The sequence below is a fragment of the Mugil cephalus genome, chromosome 12, assembly GCF_022458985.1.
Source record: "Mugil cephalus isolate CIBA_MC_2020 chromosome 12, CIBA_Mcephalus_1.1, whole genome shotgun sequence".
NCBI lineage: Eukaryota > Metazoa > Chordata > Actinopteri > Mugiliformes > Mugilidae > Mugil > Mugil cephalus.
In genome coordinates this window covers 2,103,897-2,122,138 of record NC_061781.1, presented here as the reverse complement: position 1 = coordinate 2,122,138, position 18,242 = coordinate 2,103,897, and the positions used below count along the sequence as shown (strand labels likewise).

At 40.7% G+C, this 18,242-nt stretch overlaps 1 protein-coding gene across 1 annotated transcript; it reads right to left on the bottom strand.

Annotated features, from left to right (window-relative positions):
• Positions 1-7,306: 7,306 nt before the first annotated feature.
• efhc2 (EF-hand domain (C-terminal) containing 2) lies at positions 7,307-16,214 on the bottom strand. Its single transcript, XM_047601154.1, has 15 exons — positions 16,078-16,214; positions 15,468-15,656; positions 15,134-15,284; positions 14,813-15,036; positions 14,283-14,534; positions 12,567-12,674; positions 11,918-12,056; positions 11,121-11,286; positions 10,869-11,011; positions 10,321-10,517; positions 10,073-10,206; positions 9,654-9,848; positions 8,659-8,751; positions 8,331-8,430; positions 7,307-7,511 (listed from the first exon to the last, which is right to left on the bottom strand). Exons 1-15 carry the CDS (start codon positions 16,117-16,119, stop codon positions 7,383-7,385), a joined length of 2,262 nt encoding a protein of 753 aa, XP_047457110.1. The 5' UTR covers positions 16,120-16,214; the 3' UTR covers positions 7,307-7,382.
• Positions 16,215-18,242: the final 2,028 nt, after the last annotated feature.

The window sequence follows — 18,242 nt, the reverse complement described above, 5'->3', positions numbered from 1 at the left end:
TGCTCAGAATCAATGGATAATGTCTAGCACAGGGATAAAACATTGGTAGCAAAGAGAAAGTGCACTTCTCAGATGGCGATGGGGATGCAGTGGGTGTGGACCACAGTGTGGCTAACGATCTTAACACTCATTTTAAACTAAAAACAGTCATGTGCACGATATTGCATGAGAACAACGCCCATGGTTCACAGGAATAAAAAAGAGAAAGTGAAAGAGACTAGGACATGGGGAACAAAGGGAGAGCGACTAAGTGTTTCCCCATGTGCACCTGGGGCAGTGGCTGACCCTGGAAAACGAGGTCTAAGCCTTAGCCTTTCTGTCCCTCCACCCCACTCACTGTGCCAATGCCCAAAGGCACCGAGCAATCACTGGAATGAGTGAGAGCAGCCAGAAACAGTCTACTAAACTCCCTTCATCTTTACAGAAGTGCCATTACAGAGGGGCTCCTGTCGGGTCCAGACAGAGACCACTTAACTGGGACAGTGACCTGTTGAAAGTCTCATGACTTCGTCCTGAGGATGAGCCGACAGGTGGTCTGACGTCATTACTTTATTCACTACACTGAATACACCATTCTGAAGCTGGTTTTCATGCCATAATAAAGTAAATGATCCAAAAACCCACCTGTAAACCAAAATGTCTCCCATCCTACAAAAACAGACTGAAAGGTTTTCATCACATTGGAGAAAACTCTAGACAACAACATTGTTCAGTGATCGGATGGATTTCTGCCCAGTTTGCCAGATTTTAATCTTTATTTCTTTCGTTGGGGGTGAACATTTTTGGGGGCTTTCTAATAACTTTTTAATGCTACTAAGAATAAAACACTTTCAAGTTGCACTTGAAAACAAATCAAAGGCTACACCTGTTAACTAGCAGGAACATTATGTTCTGGTCCTATGAAAAGTGGTAGAGCCACTATTAGCTGGGAGGCTAGGAAGCTAGAAACCATTGTACAGAATTGCCTTGATTCATGCTGATCAGTTTGTCGACAGTTTATTCATGATGTTGTGGGAATATTTTTGGATATGGATGTTGAGATTAGCCTGTTGTAGTCTGGACTAAATTCCTATCACAGTATGACTCTGGTAACATGGCATTTGGATTTCTTTCAGGTAAAACAGAGAAAATAAGACGCTCTCAAGTGGATAGTCCTTCAACCGATCAGAGCGACAAATTATGGGACACTAGTGATCATTAAGGCCTGCTGAAAGTTATAGCAGACTCTAAACAGCTTGCTTCTCAGACAACAGACATTTTGTTGTTACACATCTGTCCATGGCTGCATGAACCCTGCCTGAACAATTTGACTGGATCAGCAGATCTTTGCATGAGCCTGATCAGTTCCCAGAGAAAAGCTGAGTGATTTCTGTCACCGACTCAATATGCTGCCGATCAACATGCTCAAAGCTGCCAACAGAAAAGGGCTGGCTGTCGACCTGGTGTGTCACGCACCTTATTAGACATGTTGATGTTCCTGAATTAGAGTTTTGTGTAAAAATGAAAAAAAAAAAAAAAAAACTGAAACAGCCAAATTAAAACATGATACCAACAGAGTGAACTAGAGGACTGCTTTGGGGGAAGAACAGTTCTGAGAAAAACAACATCTGAAAGCAGGTGCTCTGTGTCTGTGCGCTTCCAGGTTTAAGATTTGTTGTCATGAGAAAAGAAAGGCACGCAGCCAGTAAACAAAAAAAACCTTTTCCCTCTTGTTCCTCGGATATCTGTTTAGACTTCATAGATTAGCCATGACTCCATCAGATTTGTATTAAACCCATCACGCACATTAACATCCATGGGCGCACACAGCAACAGTAAGCTCGGATCCTCCTCACCCCTGAGGCGTTTATGAATTTCCTGCGTATCAGTTTTTACAGTATGGCGGTCCCTAGCAGAACAGCAGTAAAGCAGAACGAGGACAAAACAAGATGACCAGAGCCTCTGTCTGCTGTTTCTGTGGAGTAGAAACAGAAACAATGGAGAGCAGATAATCAAACTACATCAGTTAAACATCCCACTCTACCATGACAGTTTCATTCTCTCTTGGTATGGACTCTTGAGTGTTTATTCTGTCACCCCTGGTTTTTCTTCTGTTTCCTGTTTTAATTTTGGAAAGTTCATCCTTGGTGTTTCTTGTCCTTCTTTATTTCCTGTGTTTTCTGGCTTTGATTGTTGGATTGTTTTTTCCTTGTGGGTTCCTCCCTCATTAGTTTCACCTGTGTCTTGTTAACCCCGCTGCCCATGTGCGTTATATATAGCCCTGCCTTTGCCTTTGTTCTCCGTCAAGTCGTCTGTGACTTTGCCCTGCCTGTCTCGCCAGTCAGGCCCTCGTGCTTCCTTGTGTTCTTGTCTTGGTCGTAACCTATTTTGGAGTCGTGTTTTCTGATACCATGCTTTCCCTACAGCACCTTAAGTTCTGGATTTTGAGTTTTTATTCAGGTCCTTTTGTTGCCTGCTCTCGCCTCCCCTTGGTGTCTTGTATTTGGGTCTGACTTCGCCAGAAACCCCACACATTCTGGTGTTTGGTTCAAAATTTGAGCCACAGATTCAGTAATGTGGCAGTTTAAACTTGATTAAAAACATATATATATATTTTTTTAAATTAGTGGCACCTCTTATATAGAATTAAATTATTGCTAATTGAAGCAAAGAAACTAATCGCTTATTGTACATCTATTATACTATAAAAAATTGGAAATTAAGCCAGTTCAAGGATTTGGGATGTTTTGTTTAAGAACATTTTCCATAAAGATATTCATTGACAGTAATAAAAGTGGAACAAATGTAGGCCTTTATATCTTCTATTTCACAAATGAATATACAGTATACAGACTGACTACAGAGAAGTGCATTTAGGCAAGTACTATTCTAATTTGGAAAGCTATTTTTCTTTTCCTGATACTTTCTCCTTTTATTTGGTCATCTATAGAAGATACTGAATTTTTTTAGTTATTTATTTTGCTTTTCTTTCTTTCTTTTTTTATTTTATTTTTTTTTAAATAAAATCAACTGCACAACATTGCAAGTTTCCAAAATGGAAATATAAATATAATAATAAAGTCCACTAGAAGAATAAAATAAAATTATAATAATAAAGGAAAAAAGAGAGTGGGGCACACCACACTTGTTGCAGCTTTTATAACTGTCCATTCAGTCTGCTGAGTGTTCAAACGTCTTTTTTTCATATACAAGGCCCATTTATGCCACTGTTGGTCCAGGGTCCCTGCTTCCATTCTAGAGATAGTAAGTCAGTCTATCCATCGAGTAAATCTCCTCGACAATATCCAAATGCTTTTTTAACTATCTCTTACCAATTTTTAAATGCATCAGCTTCACAATAGTGTTCCCTTAGATTTGGTGATGCAAGGCCTCTATGGTCCTAGTCAGTTTAAGTGTTTTTCACCGCCTCATCCTCCAGTGTGACCATTTTTTAATATCTTCCTGAATCTTATCATTAATTTTTTTGTAGTTTATTATTTGATTAAATTTCTGACTAATCAACACTTCCCACTTCACTTTATATTTCAGCCTGATATCTTTACTTGGTGTGTAATTAAAAGAGAGTGTTTGTGTCTTAGCTATGTTCAATTTATAACCTGACTTTTTAAAGTGGCATGAGTTTAGGGAGTGTTAAATTAGTGATGTTGTCCACAAAGAGTCCTATTAAATGGTCCTCATTTGCTATGCTGATTCCTTCAACTCTTTATTTTGTCTTGTACTCTGTTCTAGGTGTTCTATGAATGTCACTAAAAGTGTGGGGCTTAGACAGCATCGCTGGCAGGTGCCTTGAACAGCTTAAAACTGCCTGTCAGATGGTTGTTTATTTTAAATCTAGCAGTTGGGTCTCTGTAAAGAGCCTGTCTACACCTGATAAATTAACTATTGAAGACCAACCTCTCCAGCACTTGGTACAGAAAGGGCCAACAGACCCTAAACTGGGCAGAACGGCACTTAGATGTTTTTTATTAGCCTATTTTTATTTTATTTTTACTGTTTATTTTTATTAATCTGTTCTATAATATGTAAAGTTCGTCTGATGTTGTCTTGTGGCACCCTTTTATAAACCCTCTCTGATTATCATTAGTTGCGCAAGAGATGCTCAGTTCTTTTAGAGAAAATAGATGTAAACAACTTGTGATCTGCATTCTATATAGCGACTGGAGACTATGGTTCACAATTTTCTTATTCTTCCCTTCTTTTAGAATGATTGATATCACTGCCTCTTCCATGATTCCAGCTTTTATTAAAGTCCAGTTAAATGATTCTAACATAATGGGAACAGGGTCTTCTTTAAAGATTTTATACCATTCATTCAGGAACCATCACTTCCAGGACATGTATTTGCATTCATTTTACTGATAGCCAGGCCCATTTCTTCTTTTGTGAAATTGTCCTATGGAAGGGAGGTCTAATGATGACAAATACTGTATAATATTGTCTTCATCTACAGACTTGGGCTGCAGGTATAGAGTTTCCTAGTAACTTTGGAAGACTGTATGGATTTTATCTGGCTCGTACATTATTCTATTAGTTACAGGGTCTCTGATTTTATGTACTGTACTTTTCATTTGTTGTGCCCTAGAGCGATTGGCTAGAATTTTTGTTGTTTTTTAGCCTGACTCGTAAAAGCCTTGCTTGGTGAATCTCACTTTATTTTCATCGTTCATTATTTATTTGGTCTTTTAATCCATTAATCTGTTTTTTGTCCCCATCTTTTGGTTGTTCCTTCTTTTCACATATTAATCTCTGAACGTGTCTTTCCCACCATGTCTGTACATCCAGTTCAGTGTAGTTCAGGAGTCGGCAACCCGCGGTTCCGGAGCCGCATGCAGCTCTTTCGGTCCTCTGCTGCGGCTCTCCGTGGCGAGCGGTGCGGAGCAAGGACGCTGATTAAAGTCGTTTTTCGCTAACTGCCTTAGAAAAGCAATAACTGTCCAGTCAATAGTAGAAAGAAACAACAGTTACCCAACGACTGAATGAGATTGAATGCCACACCACTCACACCCACGGTTTAACACGTAACATCCAACAAAAGCATTCAACTCCCACAGTGCATTGCAGCACATATAGTCTATTGTTATCGAGTATTTAATTCAAATGTATTTTATTTCACTTCGTTGTGTTTTTTTAAATAAAATTCTAAATTTGAATTTATGATGATCTTGTAATATTAAAATAAAATGTGTTTATTTTTTTGTCGCTCAAAATATACATCACAACTGCCGATGTGCGACACCCGTCGTCAGGTCCAGTCCGCTATTTCTTGAACTTGACGACTGCAGTTAAGCCAACCATGGATAAATCCCTGTTATTTATAGATAAATACAGTTTTGTTTTCTCTGTAGTAGTTCTTTCATTTCATAAATGCAACACACTATAGTTTTTTATACATAGCATAGAGGTAAAAAAGAAACGATATATGCAGTGTTATCTTCATTTTAGATGTCAAATGGGTTTTGTGGGTCCCAGTGTTTTGTTCTCTGTAGGAAACGGGTCCAAATGGCTGTTTGAGTGTCGAAGGTTGCCAACCCCTGGTCTAGTTTGTTTAAAACAAATGAGTATGTTCTAAACAAACTAGATTAAACTGGATATGGACTAAACTGGATATGCAGACACGGTGGGAAAGAAAGGAAGTACTGAGATATGGCATGAGAAACTGTTGGCTTTGGTCTTTATGTGCATCGTTCAGGTTTATCTTAAGAAAAAAGTTAAAACAAAAGGAGTTTTGTTTTCATCTGTGGGTGGTTCCCACTCCTATCTACACCTTGAGTCTGAAAAAGTTATGGCCTTTAATGCATTAGGGAACCGTTAATTATGGAAAACAAGAGGCCATCCAGTTTAATCTGAATAAGATCTCTTAATTCCAGTGAGTATCTGGAGTTAAGATCGCTTCATTATGTGAGATTCAGGCGGGCGCCAGCCAATGTACCTAATAAAAACCTAAACCAGTTATTTAGATCTTAAAAAGATACTTGGATGAAACATCTTCAAGAAAAGCCCAAAGTCTAATTTCTTTGTTTTAGCTTTTTGTTTCATATTTTCTACTACAACTACATTTGAAATTCATCGAACTACAAGTCTGATTCTGAAGGACGTTCTGCATGCGTCATAATTCACAACCAGATTTGAGAGAGCGGTGACGCAGCTCGTTCAGTCCGTTGTTGCTGTGCCGCAGAGAATGACAGGGCAGAAAATGAGATGCGTCGGTGCAAGGAGACAGCAAGTGACAGAAGGAAATGGAAGAGGAGGAGGAGGAGGGAGGTATGGAAACCCCCTCCTACCCTCACAGTGCTGCCCCTCTCCTGGCATGCTTCAGAAGGCAAAATAAGGTATATGCTCCGGAAGTTCCTTGCCACCCTCCACCGCATCGACGTCACCCTTTGTGTTCTGGCGGTGGGTGACTGGGGAGGCTAATATTTTAGTATGTGTGAAAGCAGATGATAATGCCCCGAGTGATGTAAGGCACTGTTTCTGTGCTCAGTGGGGAGACGTGGGGGTGGGGGCTGCATAGTGTGGGGAGAGGGTAGGGTGGTTGATTACCTAATGTTTGACTTATCCCCTTACTATAATTTGCAGTGCAGGCTCTGATTACAGTGGCACCTCAACCTGAACAACCTGTGCCTTTTCATCTATTTGAAAACAGAGGGACAAACACATAATGAGAGTGGAACTCCTGGTAAATTAAAACTCTGCAGAGCTCCCTCCTCCTCTCTGTATTTTTATGCTTTTACTAAAAGAGAACAAATAATACGCCAGTGATAAAGCCGAAGACAAATAAAAGACATATGAAATTAATTTTCCTTCTTAGTGTGAGAGTTTGCCCTGATGATACACACACCAGGTCTTCATGGACTTTTGGACTCATCCCTGCTCATTTATATGTGGGGGACAGATTGCAGTCTACATTTATAATTCAACCCAGGAGGCCGTTTTCGCGCTTATCAACATATCACACACTCTGGAGGAGACACTGTAACACCCTGTAATCATAACGTGTGTGAGCGCACGCTGGCCAGAGCTGAAATGTGGTTCTGCTTTAACGCCCCGTGTCCTGCACCACGTCTTGGCCGGATTCACACTAACTCATGTAAACACACACAAGCACATCAAAAAGCATCTGTGGTCTCTGAACTTTTCTCCCCTAAAGCGCAGATTTTCCTCTTAACTGGGTTACGGTTGAGGAATACAGGCCGCTGCCGCCAAATTATTCTTGTACAAGAAAACAAACCTGCAAATTGCTCTCATGTGTCGCCTGCGGCTTTACACATCCTCAACACGACACGCAAGGAAAACACAGGCGCGGATCGGCTGATGAATCATGCTCTTTAATCGATGAAACCATTGTTTGTGATTCAGAGTAGTTTTCAGCTCCGGCTCTGTGTCTATGTGGAGGTGGTGGTTGTTGGGTCAGCGTTGTTGGAGGGGAAGCTGAAGACTTCCTGCAGGACGGCAGAGTAGTTGACATTTTTCACTGCAGCTCCACAGGTGTCAAACCTTGCATTCACATCAAACTGGAAAAAACAGAAACGCATAAGTTACTGCACAACTCTGACAAATAAAATACTCACTTTCTACCTTTTATTCTTCTATTTAAATTACCCTTCTTTTTTAAAATAATGAGTGTCTCGCAAGAATGTAATTTTGTTGTTCCGTTAAAGCAGACCTTGTAGAACTGAACATAATAAAATGATCAGAAAGAAAGACTGAGAGCAGCGTATGGACTGCAGCAAACACCAACAAAGGCCCCTAAGAGGAACTTAGTCAGTCTGGAACAATTGTAAGACTTTTTTGGGGTTTACCACAGAGCTTTTCTAGGAGGGTAGAGTAACTGAGCGGAGACTGAGCAACTAGTTTGGGTTTAGAATGAAGTGAAGAAAGGAGCAGCTAGAAAACGGAGAAATTTGGCAAGTCCACAAGACAAATAAAAACACACACACATTCAGGTCCACTCCTCTGCCATTGTTGTCATTCCGTGGCATATATCTCTCCTGCTCACCTGTTTCTGCTTAGATTTGGCTGCAGCAAAGCATGACAAGCGTTACATAGGAAAGATACACATACAAGAAAGAACATGGTCCATTTGACCACCTCTGTTCTAGGCTTGTGTCACTTATTTTTAAGTCATTTTCTGCACACAAGTACGTTTGACTTTTTCCTTCCTCTCACCTGATTCTGCTTTTGTCTCTCTCATGCACTGATTGATCTTCAATTAAACTTACCTGTGCGTACACTGTTTAATCTCTTCCTGTCTCTCTCTGAGTGAAGGTTTCTCTTTCTTCTCTTTGTGTTTGTTTTGTATCATACATATTACTGTCTTTCCTTTCTCTTACCTTTAAGATGTCTTCAGGCATCACTGGTGGAGCAGGATGTTCCAGCCAGTTAATACCAGCAAGGAAGGCGTGGTAGTTGATCTCGTCTCCATCTGCAAACCTACATCAGACATCCAGAAAACAAACGGTTACAGACTGTCCACTAATCTTCTACTATCCAATACTATGCATTAGTTTTAGTGGTATCCTTTCTAAATGATGGGTTCACAGATTTTTCATCAATGCCAAAAAATAAAATAAAATCAGGGCTCAAAAGTAGGCCTCGTATATGTAGTAGGAGCTTGAATTACTCTGTCCTTAACTGTGAGATGAGTAGTATGGCTCTTACTTGCTGAGCAGACCTTCAAGCAGGTTCTTCGGCAGGGGAAGGTGAAAGGCTTTACAAATGGTGTTTGTCTCTTTGGTAGAGAGACGGCCAGTTCTAGAGATGAGAAAAAGTAGAGGCTAAGATCAACAGAGGACACTTTAGAGCAATAAGGCTGTGAATGTACTTGGTCATGTAGGTAACTGTATATCCCAAAAAACAAGCTGGAACAAGAGCACCTGGACTTGAAGGGTTTCTTGAGAATGTTTCGCCACTTATCTAAGAATAAGTACAACAATCTGTCCTTTGGAACTGCAGTCAGTCCGGTTTCCCTTTTTTCAGCTTGTTTTTTTGAAAAACAAATGTGCCATCAGCAACAACATAAGTTAACCTGACATTTAAAAAACATTCCTAATGTCTGAATTTATGGAAAAAATGTCTGAAACTGTTTAAAGACAATGTGTGTGTAAAACAGACGACGCTTGTCCTCTGGGGCCACAGTTGTTTTCCACAGTGATGCCACGCGGCCCAGAAGCCCATTCTTGTCATGCCTTCTTCATTTCGGGGACGCTGATGAGCAATCTGACGCTAACTGAGGGTGTCAACAGACTGATTTAAACAGACAAGGGACTTAATGTCGTAGCACTGCTAGCGCTCAGCCAACTCAACCAACAGCTAGGGATGAGTTAAAGGTCCCATCATATGTTTATTCACGAATGGAAAGTGAAGGTGACAGACATACTGTATATAGGAGGGGGAGATTGGGTGTGTGAGCATGTTCTCTGTTCTGTACGGCTACATGCCATACAAGTCTTTAGGGTCCATCTGGTTCCAATACTCCACTCTACACCACTGGAACTAATCGTTGCTCTGAGATATGGGGCCACTGGCTGAACGATTGATGTCTTGTTGTGACGCTATCTGCCTGTGTGTTTGTGTGTTTCTGTTGCAACAGTATTTTGTCGTTTAAGCTAGTGTCTGTGTCTGTGTGTGGGGCGTGGTGTAAGTGCGTTGTCTACTTGTGTCGGTCGTGGTGTGCGAAGGCTCTGGCCATGTTGGGGAGCTCCTCAAAGTTTTTCTTCCTGAGGAAATCCTGGGCAACGGCCAGCATCAGGCCCACATCTACCTTGGGCACCACGCGCTCTGAGAAATGTCGTCCAAGCACCAGCACCTCGTGCTCAGACAGGTCGCAGTCCAGACCCATCAGGAGGCCCCTGTGGCGCATAATGACACACATATAGAGTTAGGATTATAAGATTATTTTAAGGTTTTGGGTTGTCTTTTTCCTTATATGTATTTCTCGTTGTTTCCTTTTGTCATTAATTCTAGTTCTAGAATTCTAACATTTACATCCTCCAGACTGAAGAAAAGCTACTCTGCATCAGTTGTATTCTGACACATATTACGTATTTGAGCTTAAATTTAACCAATTTTTCACCTGAAGGACTCATATGGGATGAAGCCAGTGTTCCTGGGATCACTCAAAGTCAGAAATTTTCTGATCTCACTCTGCTTCTCCTCCGGAAAGGAACGCAGTTTGCTGAGGATGTTGCCCATGTTGGCTTTGGGAAACTTACCACAATATCATACAAACATGAAAGGAAAAGGAAACAATGAGTGCTTCATGCTCCTGATCCACAAACCACAACAAGCGAGTGACGGAAAACAAATATTCTTCCTCCATACCTCCTCGGCATGTTGCTCCATGTAATTGAAGGTGTATTCATCAGCATCTACAAGCTGGAAGTTTGCACTGTTGAGGAAGACAGTAGCTCCAACATACAGATCCTGAGCTGTAAAGTACTCAGACGGTTTGCTCTTATACAGCTCCTGGCCTGGTTTCTTCACACGGCCACGCTCCAGAAACTTACCACCAAGCATACCTAGCACAGAATGTGAGAGGACAGAAGAACAGAACACCATGTGGAATTTTAATTCAGTTAAAAAATAAAACTTATATTGTTTTGTAATGCATCATTTTAGGGTTTCATTTCTCATTTGTATTTTGGATACAAATGCAGAAACATGTTACAGTATTCATTTGTACTGCCAAAAAAAATACCAATCAAATATGGATATGCCTCAATGGAAACACAGGTCTAAGAAATGAATGGCATCTGTTTGAACTGCTCTCAAAAGATTCTGCAACTGGAAATTGAATCTGACAAAATGTTTACCAAGAGAGTTGTAGGAGTTGTTCTGGTGTGGCTACGGTTCAAATGTCTTTGTTTTACCTGAGTTCCTCTGCGGTCGTTCAAACACACTGATGGAGTCATCACAGAGGTAGAAGGAGATGATGAACACCCGCTCTCTGTCGGCTGCGTCACTGGTCATCATCTTGGCTCGAAAATTCAGCACATTACTCTCTAGGCCACATCTAAAGGGATATATGCACACCAAAGCTGGGGGCTACGACTAACACACACACAGGCAGAAGACAGAAGTATTTCAGCATGTAACTTGATTGTGACTGCAAGTCATCTGACCTGTCTTTCTCCATAAATTTGCGGAAATCTTTCTGCGGAGGCTTGGGCAAAAGGCTCTGGCAGGAGCTTAACGAGTCCTCCTCTGAGCCAAAGCCATTGTAGGGGGGCACAGGCCTTGGGGGCTTGGGAGCCGGGGGAGCTTTGTATTGCACTGGGTTAAAATCCTCTGAGCGGCAGGAGGAGAAAGAAAAGACAAAACACTTAAGAGAAGAAAGGAACCCAGGAGGGTGATCACAGGCAAGCAGGTAATCCATCCCTGAGCTGACCTATGACTGATCAGAGTCAGACGGGACCCTCCATCACTATGGCCTGTCAGTAAGGCCTATGCCTGTTTTACTACTGTGACTAATGTAGCGAGCCCCAAGACCTGCCACCCTGGGCAAGCTACGGTCTCTGTGGCTGGGGAATGCTGTTAACTGTGAAGTCATGGAGACAAACCAGTGCTGGTGGCCACAGTACTTATGTCAGGAGGACAGTGATATCTATCAAGGAAGATGTAAATGAGAGAACATGAAATATTGTATTTGAATTAACAAGACAAAGGTTTCCTTTACTATAGGTCTCAATAATCAGTTTCATCTTGCTGCCCCCAAATGGCCAGATTGATGCAGTGCAGCAATAAGCATTAGATAAACATTAAACTCATTGAAAAAGAGAAATCCCTTTGGCTGCATGAAATTATTTATCCCATGGATGAATTAAAGAGGCACTGACAGCAATTTTTGAATCTCAATCTAGTGTACAATTGTGCCTGTATGTAGAAACATATATAACATTGTTGAAAAGAAGTGGTTTACCTATGCCATATTTGGAACGGTAGTAGTTTTTGGTGAAGTCATCACAGTCAGTGATGATCACTCTCCTGCCCCACACATTCACTTCTCCACCCACAGTTAGATCAGAGTCTTTATAGAATTCGTCATTTACAACTCCAGTCTGCAAATAAGTCAGAAAAGAAACAGAGGGAAACAGTGAGAAGTATTGAGATGAGATAAAGGCAACTGGACAGTCGCCTTTTTTGGATTACCATGACTTGGATGATTGAGAACCTTCACAGACACAGCGAGATGAGTAAAAAACATTTTTTCTACACCTTTATGAGTTTCACTAAATGTTCAATGAATTGCATGTTTGTGACTATTTAAACTGTATGTAAAGTGAGAGCATATCAGCTTTCTGAGAAGACTTTTCTCCAGATTGCAGTATTTTGATTGCAGCTGTTTATTCACTTTCAACAACACAACCGTTGGTAGGAACCTGCAGCACAGTTAAAGTTAAAATATCAATGCATATTGCAGCAATAAGATTAACTCCAAATAACTGCAGTTTATACCAAGTGCAACCTCTGGTCACCCCCACTGCCAACCTGCTTAGTGACCCTTTAAACGTCATCATTTTGTCATGTCAGCGTGATTGTAGTGTGAGTGTGGCTGAGAGTGGACATACTTTGAGGTTGTCCAGGATGTAGCGTTCTCCTTGACTCTTGGAGAAAAACACATTGAGCACTGTGCGGTCAGTGATCTGTCCAGGCTGCTTGGCCTGGGGTGTAGTATGCTGCAGAGAAACAACAACCAAACACAGACAGGGCAGCGTTACATGAATGAAGTTATTATACTTATATTATAGTCAATGTTCCCTCTAAGCTGTGCGCTTGCGCAATCGCGCACTGCTTGCACATTCTCAGCGCACAAGAAAATCTATGCAGCGCATAAAATAAAGTTTCAACATAAACATATTAATTAATATCTAATATTAGACCTAATCTGATCTAATTAATTAGACCAATAATATTGTGTTCTGTACCATTTTGCAGCGTAACTCAGTGAGTGACAGGTGTCCATTCAATGGTACGATACAGTTCACTTACGCTACGCAGCCAATCATAGCCTTGACAGTGCTTGCCTATGTGCCCTCTGCCCTGCCCATACGCGCCGTGCAGGCTAGCTAGCTAACAACAACCCTTACCATGGCGAAACGAACGGGCAGCGACACATCCACTCACCAAGCTAAAGTAAAAAAGAAATGCGGTTCTTTTAAGATGGAATGGCTGTCGGAGAATGTGCAAATAGAAGAACAAGCAGTGAAACTGGGTGAGATTTTTTCTTTTTCGAGTGAGAAAGGTCTACTCTGGAAATGTTGCTCACAGCGGTCCTCGGTGTGCTCAGGGAGCTTGTGTGTATGCCCAGACACATGAAGGGAGAGGGAACATTGGGAACATTGATTATAGTTGTCATACTCAGGTGTGTCTGACCGCTCTGTCTCTCCGTTTGTCTCATTTCTCAACACCCAACCCTCCTCATTCCCCTCTTTTCTTTGCTTCTTCTTTCCTATTTTATTACAGGAACCAGTTGAAGCTTTTTAAGACCATCTCTCACATTCCACCCTTCTTATCATTTCCCCTCAATTCCACTCATCCCCTCCATTGGACCCCTTTCATCCATCCCCTCAACCCCTCTCCCCCCTCCCTCTATTTCCCTCAGGTCCTGTCTACCAGCAACTTGCATCGAATAAGGCGTGGTCTTTGTTCGTGAAAATATTTTATATATAACTGACCAACATACTGCATGCAAACATGGACGTGCACATCTGGTGAGAGAGAGATAAAAAGGCCAAAAGATAAAGAGAACAAGGGAGTGTCTAACAGAATAAGACATACAAAATAAAGAAGCGATCTGTCATTAAGGGCATGGTGATTTCCCATTGGATGGTGGAGTCTGGTCAACCTTTAAGGCTGACATTTACTAAAAGGCATCAGAGCAAATAAAATTACTGGACTGAAAACAACCACACGCGCACACACACACACACACACACACACACACACAAACACACACACACACACGTGATTGAGGACTGGCTGTCTTTCAAGATGAATGAGGCATCAGTCAGGAACTGGACGAGAATGCCAAAATGCTTGAGGGAGACTGAATACTAGCAGTCCTGTCACAGTGAATGAGTCTTGGGGAAGGGAGGAATGGTGGGAAAGAGGAAAATAACTTATCCAACCAGAAAGAGAGAAAGTGCATGCCTTTAGGTTTGCAATAACAATCATATAAATGCGAACCATAACAAAAGCAAACATACTAAATATTCCTTATCACCCTTTTCTTTAACATATTCAAACCCCTCCCTACTCAAGAGACATTTTTCAGTATTACTTACCTTAGGTAGTTTGCTGCGGCGTAGGAATTTGTGCACAATATCTCTCCCCGAATTTGGGGGTATCAACTCGTGGATCTCGATGGTGTCATCAGCCAGGAAGTAGTGCATTATTAGCTCCCGTGGGTCCCCAAAAAGGCTCTCGGTGTCATCCCAGAAGCAGTTGAAGCGCAAGACTTGGCGATCATTATCCAGGAACTGCTTGAGTGTGTCACATCTCTCGTAGGGCCTAAATGGCTTCATACTTTTCTCAATCTGAAGTAATAAGATGAATCATGTCATAGCGTAAGTATGAAGAGCAAGCAGAGTAGATATTAGTGTTTTATGTCAGAGAAGTTAAAACACTTAAATATATAACAGGTTGCTTTAAAACACAACATTAAAGGGTACATGTCATGTAATTGCGTAGTTTTCTATCTTTTGGTGCTATTTTAGTTTTTTCTATTTTTACTCCACTTCTTGATTCTGTTTATTTATTTTTATTTTATCAGAATGCCAACAGAAATTAAAAATGGTTGGACCCTGACACTTACCTCTTCTCTGAGGTTGCTGTAAGGGTCCTTGGGTATAGTGGCAGGGTCATTTAAAACCACTCCGAGTTTTGTGAGAAAGTTCCTTGTGAACGTGTCACAGTTGGTCAAGGTGAATGTGCGAGAGTACAGCACCATCTGTTGGTTGATGTTGAAATGGAAAATGTTGTAGAACTGGTCATCGTTTGGGGGAGGCAGTGGGATGCGGTGGCGACGAATAAGCGTTCCTGTGTACAGAGATCGCAAACACAATAACTAAAATAATCTCATCTCAGTATTATGTTATGGTAATAGAGCTGCATTTCTTGTGATACCACAGATCACCTTGAGGGATTCCACTGTTCTTGTACTCAGGCTCCACCACCTGAATGGTATCATCTTCCAGGTAGAAGCAGATCTTGCACTTTCTGATTCTGTATGTCTCAGTCTGGGCTTCGGGCACATCCTCCTGAAAGTATGCTTCAAAACACAGAGCCTGCAGGGACATCTGATAATTAGATTTGAACAAATTCTGACTAGGGTAAAACTAGTTGCTTTAAACTTTACAGATGAGCCACAAAATCTGTTGTGTTATGCTGTACTACACTGACACAACCACGAATATAAAATATAATCTGGACTATATCTCAATAATGTGTGTGTGTGTATAATATTTTACCTGTTTGTCAAAGGCAACCCATGATGGTAAATCGCTGCCCTCTCCTTTGGGATAGATAGAATATTTTGGTTTAATCTTCTGGCCAGCTAAACGCTCTCCTCCAATACCTGGCTTCTCTGAACTGATGAGCATCGCGACTCCGTTGGAATAGTCAAAATGTTGGGATTTGTGAAACCTCTCCTTCCCAAGCTGTGGTACAGAAATCAGAAATAAACCATATTATCGTTCTATTGAAAACACACTGCAATTGATATGGTGTACAATGCAATAATTACATTAACTTATCATTTATTTTTCAATTAACCACACGCATCTTTTTGTACACGTAAATTAAGCAAATACGTGTAATTTAAAAACAAATACTGCCACAAGTTATCATTAAAGTTCATTAATTTAAAATTATCCAAGAAAACCACACATGCTATATATAATAAATTACTAACCTAATAAAAATGACCTTATCTCCACGCATAACGGATTTTATGCTTTAATTCTAACTCTAAATAAATCTAACGGCTTTCTGACAACTAAGCTAAAATAGTACATTAACATTTAGCTGAGTAGCTAACTGAACATTTTTTGAGATGTATACCTAACGTATTAAACTTACTTGCACATTTGGAGAATTTCCTGGCAGAAATGGTAAAGCCATGATAAATATTTAAAAACGGCTTTATTATGCTTCTCCCTAAAGCTCAGCGCCCGTGGACTCCCCTGAGGTTTGTTATTGGTTACCATGGAGGCGTTTCTCCTAGCAACGCTCCTTAAAGAACCATCCATAGCGTGTGTGCGCAAAGGATTCTGGGACGCATTTAAGAAAATACGCCTCAAGTAATGGAAGAAGACAACGTTAAGAATAAGTATTAAGTGTTAATTTACGATTTAACAATTTGAAAATATTCTATAGAAGTCCTACAAGTAAACTCTTATTTAAATAAAAAGTATATGAGGATTAGCATCAGTCACGTTAGAATCAATGGTGCATGCAGACAATAATAGGAAATTTCAATTTGTTTGCATATCTCTCGGTGTACAGGTATAATAACATTAAAAATAATATGTGATAAAGTCAACATGCATAAGTGAGCAAGATAAATCGGTATCTACAACATTCACATTTGCCAGTATTTGCAGAGATAAGTATTTTATTTATTTATAGGGTTAGGGTTATATTTATTTATTTATTTATTTACTTGCATTTGAAGAAAGTACACACGGAATATTGGACATTTGCAAGAGCATGCATGCGCTTGCAGGAGATGCATTCAAATTGAGCTGTAATATAAATATAAGCGTATATTGTAGAGGTAGGGAATTTGCTGTTGTAGGGAAATTGTGTCTTATGAATGATAAAGCATTCATCACATTTACAGTTCAATTCAATTCAGTTTTATTTATATAGCGCCAATAACAAGACGCTTCACAAAAACCAGCCAGTGACCTCCAGAGCAAGCCTGAGGGCGACATTTATGGTCTGTAGGAAGATGCTGTTCTTGTGTGTGGTTGTTTTGCCGTACGGTGTTGTAATCTGTAGCACCTACTCCTTGGGGAAGAGTTGGAGGTGATGTCCAGGGTGTGAGGGATCTATAGTGCTGTTATCTTTGTATAAGTAAAAGTAAAATTAGCGCAAAATTGTTCTTTGTTCTTCGGCCAACTAACCAAAATTACCGCAAGAGAGCAGCGATGACTCATCCAAAAGATCACAAAAGACCCCACAACAACATTCAAAGAACTGCAGGCCTCACTTACCTCAGTTAAGCTCAGTGTTCATGACTCCACCATAAGAAAGAGATTGGGCTAAAATGGCCTGCATGGCAGAGTCCCAAGACCAAAACCACTGCTTAGCAAAAAAGAACAGAAAGGCTCACCTCAGTTTAGCCAGAAAACACCTTGATGATCCCCAAGACGTTTGGGAAAATACTCTGTGGACTGACTCTGTGGACTGACGAGACAAAACTTGGAACTTTTTGGAAGGTGTGTGTGTCCCATTACATCTGGTGTAAAAGTAACACATTTCAGAAAAAGGAACCTCATACCAACAGTAAACTCTGGTGGTCATAGTGTGATGGTCTGGGGCTGTTTTGCTGCTTCAGGAACTGGGAGACTGTGATAAATGGAACCATGAATTCTGCTGCCTACCAAAAAATCCTGAAGGAAATTGTCCAGCCATCTGTTGGTGACCTCAAGCTGAAGAGAACTTGGGATCTGCAGCAGGACAATGATCCAAAACACACCAGCAAATCCATCTCTGAATGACTGAAGAAAAACAATTCGATTCATGCTCGAAAACCCTCCAATGTGACTGAATTACAACAATACAGCATTACAGCAAAGATGAGTGAACCAAAACTCCTCCATAGTGCTGTAAAAGACTCATTACAAGTTATCGCAAACGCTAGATTGCAGTTGTTGCTGCTAAGGGAGCCCCAACCAGTTATTAGGTTTAGGGGGCAATCGATTTTTTCACACAGGACCATTTAGGTTTGGATTTTGTTTTCCTTTCATAATCAAAACCTTAATTTAAAACTGAATTTTGGGTTTACTTGTGTTCTCTTCTAATATTTAAATTTGTTTCATGATCTGAAACATTCAAGTGTGACAAACGTGAAAAAAATAAGAAATCAGGAAGGGAGCCAACACTTATTCACACCACCGTAACTATTCTTTACTGGTAGAAAGGTGCCTCCAATCCAAATAAATGCACAACATGTAAAAACTCAATGGCATCCAAGACTTGAGTGAAAATGCAGCATAAACATACGCAAAGACAGAGAG

Bases quoted from the DNA above. Each gene is read 5' to 3' on its own strand.
- efhc2 (XM_047601154.1), bottom strand. From the start codon at position 16,119: ATGGCTTTACCATTTCTGCCAGGAAATTCTCCAAATGTGCAA. The intron at 8,752-9,653 runs GTAGACAACGCA...TCTCATCTCTAG, and splicing joins GCACACCACGACCGACACAA to AACTGGCCGTCTCTCTACCA. The intron at 8,431-8,658 runs GTAAGAGCCATA...TGTCTGATGTAG, and splicing joins CTTGAAGGTCTGCTCAGCAA to GTTTGCAGATGGAGACGAGA.